Source organism: Caenorhabditis briggsae, assembly GCF_000004555.2.
Source record: "Caenorhabditis briggsae AF16 supercontig from assembly CB4, cb25.NA_225, whole genome shotgun sequence".
Taxonomy (NCBI): Eukaryota; Metazoa; Nematoda; class Chromadorea; order Rhabditida; family Rhabditidae; genus Caenorhabditis; species Caenorhabditis briggsae.
This window is the reverse complement of record NW_025543524.1, coordinates 5,340-12,736: the sequence shown is the minus strand read 5'-3', so window position 1 is coordinate 12,736 and position 7,397 is coordinate 5,340. Positions and strand designations below refer to the sequence as shown.

General features: G+C 36.8%; 2 protein-coding genes across 2 annotated transcripts; both read left to right on the top strand.

Annotated features, from left to right (window-relative positions):
- Positions 1–229: 229 nt before the first annotated feature.
- On the top strand, positions 230–1,182 carry CBG24798 (the record flags this gene model as incomplete). Its single annotated transcript, XM_002648458.1, has 2 exons — positions 230–305; positions 989–1,182. The coding sequence occupies 2 exons, from the start codon at positions 230–232 to the stop codon at positions 1,180–1,182; spliced, it is 270 nt and encodes an 89-aa protein (XP_002648504.1).
- Positions 1,183–3,356: 2,174 nt separating this feature from the next.
- Positions 3,357–3,763, top strand: CBG24797 (the record flags this gene model as incomplete). The annotated part of the gene is made up of 2 exons (XM_002648457.1): positions 3,357–3,489; positions 3,549–3,763. The coding sequence occupies 2 exons, from the start codon at positions 3,357–3,359 to the stop codon at positions 3,761–3,763; spliced, it is 348 nt and encodes a 115-aa protein (XP_002648503.1).
- Between the last annotated feature and the right edge of the window lie 3,634 nt (positions 3,764–7,397).

The window sequence follows — 7,397 nt, the reverse complement described above, 5'->3', positions numbered from 1 at the left end:
TTTTTGAATTAAAAAAATAATAAAATTCTGCCGATAACGTCTTTAGAAATGAACAAGTAGTAGACATATCGAACGAAATAGTGCATGTTCTTGCTAGATAAAACTATGTATTTTTGAGAGGATGGGTAGAAATAGAGAAAGAATTTTTGAACGGCCATGATTGTTAAGAAAAATTGGAAAACTTGAGTAAAGACGAACATAGCAAGCACGCATAAACAAAGGGCAAATAATGGAATCGCGTACCTGCAAAAAATCGATAATCACTCTTCCACTGGAAGATCAAAAAGCATTTCAACTTACATCAGGTACGTGGAAATAGGTTTTCTGAAAAAAAAAACTATATTTTTTAGCTAGAATAATGAGAAAACAGTTACTAACTTTTGTTTTCCAAAATCTTCAATTTTCTCAAATAAGAAGAACATGAAGAACCATAGGAAACAGTATATTACCTGTGTCTTTTTCATCATTCCATAAAAATGATCAATTAGTGGAAATAGCAACGTCTGAATTTCAAAAATTTCAGAAAACTTTAACCTTTTAAATATATTATACATTTTTTATCCCGTTCTCGATTCACTCTATTGACGTACACATAGAATGGGAACATTAATTGAAGAACAAACAAAGAGCAAAGCAGAAATTCCATCAAGTGGTCTTTGGAACCTTCTATTTCAACATTTTCGAAAAAATTCGGTATGAATGAGGTATTCAAAATGACCTTCATGAAAAACACTGAACTTGGGAAACAAGAATACAAATCCGGTGTTCAAAAAGAATGCAGACTTATATGAGAATAAGGAAAAACGTTTTTTTTTACTGTTACCTCGAAGTATTCTAAAAATATCTCTTATTAGTGGGCTGTCGCGATTTTCGAGAAACTATAACGTGATTACTTTTTCCAGTGAAAAAAACCAAATACTCCTTAACTATTCTGTAATTTATACCTGAAACCTGTGCATGTTTAGTCTAATACTGATGAATTTTCCAGAAAAAAACTCAGTGACAGGTGAAGAAGGCTTCCTTAGAATTCACGAATTCTTTCTCAGTTCCAGCACCCAGTTATTTCCGATGAGTGCTGTTACAAATAATTCTTCCGTATTTGAAATTCTCTTGAAAGATGTTATGGATGCACCGTTTACCAATGGAACTGCTTATGTTCGTCTATTACTTCTTATGCTATAAACTACAGAATGGCAAATAAGTATGTGATTTTTCCAGGAAAAAAATTGGCACATGACATTCGAATTCAAGCAATTTTTTGAGAAATAAAACTAGATCAACAAATACTCAAGTAGCTGAAAAATCTTAAGGAAGAGGAAGTGAGGAACTTTTTTTGAAGTTCAAAGAAATCAAAAAAACATTTCCACCTGCTACTGACAGATTCTGAAAACTTGTGCAAGGGATATTTTAGGAAAAATTTCTCATAATGTTTGCATTTTCTATTAGTCGGCGTATTTCCCGTAAACACTCTAATAGAACGCCACCCGAATCGTCAAATTTGAACCCATGTATCTCATTTTCTGTGAGATATATCAAAAAGTGGTAAACTAATGAAATATTGCTGATAATGTGATAAACATTTTACTAGTGAACAACTTTTTGATATCCTTCAAAATCAGTGAGATATATAGGCTCAAAGTGGACGGTCCGGGCGGCGATCCATTAGAGTGTTTAAGGTATATTTTTGTTTCACAATTTCAGTGTTTTCGATGAATGCCACTTGGAACACCTCATTCAAATGGGAAGTCTTCGGAAATGATGAAATGGATGTAATCTCTGAAGAACCCTTCGTCCAATTTTTGATTTACACTTTTATTTTTCTTCAAGTACTATTCCCATTTTATATGTATGTCAACCGAGTGAATCGAGAACGGGATAAAAATGTATCTATGGAAAAGTACGAAATTTTCTGAAAATTCAAAGATGTTTCAGACCCTGGTAATCCCACTGATCGATCATTTTTATAAAATGCTGAAGAAGACACAGACAATATGCTGCTTCCTATACACAGGGTAACGGCTGCTTATGGTATATGCCTAGGCGCGCATATAGGATGCTATGTGCACCCATAATAATTCCGTGGGTAGCGCGTGCGCACTATATGCGTCGTCGCTGGGCACGACTGGTCGCCGGTGGTCGCACCCATATAGCATCCATATAGCATGCACGCTTTCCCCCATGAAAACGACAACGACACTCCGCTATTACGCTAGTGCGCGTTGTTTAGCAAAATTTTTCACCGCCGATCTTGATCAATTTTTCGATCATATTGATCATATTTCCTGCTTTCAAAGAACTTCTCACTGTTTTCACATTATACAAGAGGTGCCAAACAGGAAATCACATTGAAATATCGATTTATTGATCAAAACTTGGCCGATTTACCAAAAATCAATAATTCGTTCGACTCATTCGAATATCCAATTTGATATGATTTTTATTGAATAATAAATAAACTCTGCATTAGAATTTTTTTGAATTTCCAGACTTTCGAAAAGTCTAGTCTCTACGTAGACTACAGAATTTTTACACATCGGTGACAAGATTTTCCCAGTCAACCGGAAATATTTCTTCGAAAATAATGAGGTCATTTATTCACTTTTTCCTGTCCTCATTTTTGTTATTTTGTTTATTTTCACGTTTTATCAACTGAAAATTTATCATGGCTGTAATTGTGAATTCTACAGTAACCCTGACTTTTTTATTTGGACAGTTCAATTGTTGGCTTATTTTTTATCTACTTTTAGCGATTTTTTACAAGAGAGAAATTCCGAAAAAATCAGAATTATCATTGATATACTGTAGATTTGGAATCGATATGGTTTATACATTTTTTGGGGAGTTGAGAGTTGAAAAATTCAAAAATTCGAGAAATCCAGAAATTCAGAAACTCAAAAACTCAGAAATCCTGAAAATCTGAAAATTTTGAATGTTTGAATTCCAGAACTTCTGAATTTCTGAATTTCCAAATTTCCAAATTTCTGAATTTCCGAATTTCCGAATTTCCGAATTTCCAAATTTCTGAATTTCCGAATTTCCGAATTTCCGAATTTCTGAATTTCCGAATTTCTGAATTTTTGAATTTCTGAATTTCTGAATTTCCGAATTTCTGAATTTTTGAATTTCTGAATTTCTGAATTTCCGAATTTCTGAATTTCTGAATTTCTGAATTTCTGAATTTCTGAATTTCTGAATTTCTGAATTTCTGAATTTTTGAATTTCTGAATTTCTGAATTTCCGAATTTCTGAATTTCCGAATTTCTGAATTTTTGAATTTCTGAATTTTTGAATTCTAGAACTGGTCATTTCGAGACCAGACGTTCTAGACTCAAATTTTCAGTATTTCCATTTTTCAGATGTCCACGTCTTCAGCGAAAACTCCAATTTGCACCAGATCATCTTCAATTACGAACAATTTTTTGGGTGAAAATGGGAAATTGGTGAATTTGGACGATTTGATGGGTACCGGAAGTGCTTCGAGTTGCTCTGGTTAGTTGAATGTTTTGAAATATTGAAATTCTGAAGTTCAAAAATATTGATTTTTCCAGGAAATCCGTGGTCCAGCTCTTCTCATCAAATTTCTGCTCCGCCGGCACCTGTCAATTCATTTGCTTCACAACGAAAAATGCCAACACTGAATGAGATGCGGGCTGCTCAAAACCCAGCTCACTTTACCACCAATCAATCGATCGATAATCGATCGATTTTCGAAAATCAACAAATCGATAAATCGGTTGATCCATTGGCCGGATTGTTCTTCTAACTTTTTCAGCGACTACTTACACCCCTTCTTTTTTGTAAACTGGATTTTTTGATAATCATTATTTTTTGTGCATTCTGTGAATTTATACTGAATTGGTGATTGATATTTATTGATTTTTTACCCCGTCCCCGCTCCCAAGTTTTTCTTGAAAGAAATGAATCATTGTTGAATTTTCAGAGAGTATTTTGTAAGTCTGAAATACGGATTTTTCGGAATTTTTCGAAATTCAAAAATTCGAAAGAAATCTGGGAAAACTGAAAGAACTGAGAGTTTTAAAGGCGTAGCTTTTTTTTGATCTACGAAAAAGTGCGGCAAAAATGTAATATTTCAGACCTTCGCCTCGTTCGAGCTACTTTCGCAATTAAGTTTGGTTTTTCGATGAAAATCAGATTCTAGAGATGCTAGCGAACATTTTCATACCAAGAATTCTAAGTTTTGTCTATTTGTTATCCGCTGCACGGAAAGTTCTCAAAAATTTAAATATTTGAGGGCGGAAATTTTAATTTTTTGATGCCTGCACTTGGGTTCAAGCGAGGGGGTCAGAAAGCGCGCCCCAGTAAATTTAGGAAAAGTTCTAAATTCGCTGCCGAATTTCGTTGGCTGAGTTTCACAGTTTTAAATTAAGAGCGAAAAAGCGCGCCTTGCAACCAGTTGTTTTTGAAGAAATAGATCATGATCTAGATCAAACCCGCGTCCAATTTAAAATTATTAAATTTCTTCTGGCCTACGAGTTTGCTGGGGCGCGCTTTCTGACCCCCTCGCTTGAACCCCAGTGTGCCTGTAAAAATTTGAGATTTTAGAAGTCACGTTATTTTACGAAATTTGAAGTTTGAAGTTTGGTCTGGAATTTCAGTTTTTACAATTAGACCTGAAAAAACGAAGCTTTTGAATAACTTTGAGATATTAGGCTGGTACAAAAGTAATGCGCGTTTTTGATTTACTTTATTACTCCCGTCCGAAATCAATGCACGTTGCGGCCGAAAATTTAGTCAAAATCGCATCGCCGGTCGCACAGCGAAAACAACAAGTTGATGCATGCGCCTTTAAATACCGTACCTCGAACCTTTTTTTTGGGCCTCATTTACCTGTTTTTTCTATTTTATAAGAAAAATAAATTAAAGATTTATAAGAATTACACAAAATAATAATATATTTATTTGCAATTCATGGGGGAAAGCGATAGATAATTTGGCAAGAAATGGGACCTGTACAAATAATAAAATAAAATGACCAAACGGACCGACTAGAGTCCTGTAGGTCAAGTGGGAGGGATCAGAATATCATAAGGAATCGCTCCTACTCGCTTAGCAAACGCCACCGGACTGAGCATAGAATTTATCACCTTACATACACGGTTCCACATAGATAAGTTTCTGTGAAGGAAGCAGTCAAAGTATTGACCGTTGATTTTGAACAAATACGGGGGGCTCTGTTAGAATGGCTGGGAAGAATGTAGGACGACATAGAGGGAAAATGGTATGAGTTTATAACAATTTTGTGATAGGTACGAAGAACTAGAAGGGTGCGGCGATGAAGGGTGGTTAGCATAGAGAACTGGGATAGGCGATCGGTGTATGAATTGAAGGGCATATTACATCTCTGGAAGACTTTTCTGGTGAAATAACGAAGAGGAGATTCTAGTTTATTGGCAAGTGTGGCATTGGATGGATCCAAAAGTTCACAACCGTATTCGAGGACCGGTCTAATGTAGGTGTCGAAGAGACGGAAATATAAACAAGGGTTTTTCGATTGGAACGTTTTCAGTATTTGGCGGGACTTGAGTTTAGCAGAGTAGGCAATAAGATTGATGTGTTTGTCGAATTGAAGTTGATCATCAACTAGTATACCTAGGTCCTTGAATGAGCGATGCGGAGTAATGGGGGATCCCTTAATAAAATAAACTGTCTTAGGATTGCGTTACCATAATGCTAAATTAGACAGAAATGAGCGAAAAAAAAAATAAGAGAAAAAGGCAAAAATTCAATAAAAGTTGAGGTACTGTATTAAAGGCGCGTGCAATAATTTGAAAAATACTGTGGTGTTCTCTCTATGGGAGCTAAGCTCCGCCCACCGTTGTTTTCTCGGCCGCAACGTGCATTAATTTCGGACAAGAGTAATATTTTTATTGTAAAAATGAAACAAGAGGACATCAATCGAGAAGATACTCTCCATCATTATCGACCACTCTCTGCCAACGCATGCGCAAAGATTCGATGCCTCTCTTGAAGAACTCCGCTGGCTGTGACTCGAAGTAGTTCGTCACCCAAATTTTGACATCTTCGTCGTTTTTGAACTTCTTCTCTGCCAGATGATGCTGCATGGACCGGAACAAATGATAGCCAGATGGTGCCAAATCTGGGCTGTAAGGCGGATGTGAGAGCACTTCCCAGCCCAGCTCCAAAGTTTTTTTCTGGGTGATTTTCGCGGTATGCGGTCGAGCGTTATCGTGAATCAAAAGACACATTGCATAACCTTTTTTCCGTGTATATCCGGTTTTGGTATCGGTTTTGGGGTCTCGCCCGGACTGAGCCACTGATGTTTTCTTTTAGAACAGTCATACTGAATCCATTTTTCGTCTGATGTCAAAATTGAATGAAAGAAACCGCGATTTTTTGAGCGGCGCAGAAGATCATTGGCCACTTCGACGCGCTTCTTCTTGTTTGCTTCAGAGAGTTTGTGCGGTACCCATTTTCCGCATCTATTCGATTTCCCAAGCGCATGTAGGTGGCGTAAAATTGTGATATGACTGCAATTAAACTGTTCTGACAAAATGCGTGTTGTTAGGCACTGGTCCAGTTCGACTGCTTGTCTCAAAGCATCGTTGTCAATGATTTCTGGACAACCACTGCGTTCATCGTCTTCCAAGCTCTCTTCGCCACTTCTGAAGCGCTGAAACCAGCGTCGACATTGATTTTCGGATAGAGCATTTTCTCCGAACACTGGCGGAAGTGAGCGATGAGCTTCGGCTGCAGTTTTACCTTCTTTGAACTCATGCCACAAAAAGGCTCGTAAGCGAAATTTTTGATCGGCCATTTCCTTAAAGGTGGGGGGACATGAAAAAAATAATGTTCTCGAAATTCCGTTCAAAGATGCCCCTCGAGGAGTTGAACTTGTGAAGGCGAGGATTGAGGGTGCGGCGCCGCTACCGACTGAGCCACGCGGGCAAAGAGAAAGTGGACGCCCGATTGCATACATAAAGGCGAGGACGACAGCTGTACGCAGAGTGACATTAAGCGTTGTACACCGTCACGGTAGAATGCATACTCTAGCTACAAAAAAACTACGAAAAATCTCCTGTCCCCCCACCTTTAAATGTTTTTGTCATTGAAATTTTTTCTCACTGTTTTCAGTCAAAATGAGAGAGCATTTATGAAAAAGAGGTTTAGAGATAAATTCCTCTCCTTTTTTGATGATAACAAACGCAATGACGAAAAGTGATTTTTTTTCTCTAAACCTCTTTTGTCAAAAGAGCACTCTCACTTTGAGCTGATAAGGAGCGACAGCAAATAAAAACGAAATACACCCTTTTCATAAATTGCAAATCAATATTATAATTTTCTTGTGACTTTTTTAATATTTTAAAATCAGAAATCATACATTTCATTTTTCTCTGAGAAGTTTTACATATTTTCAG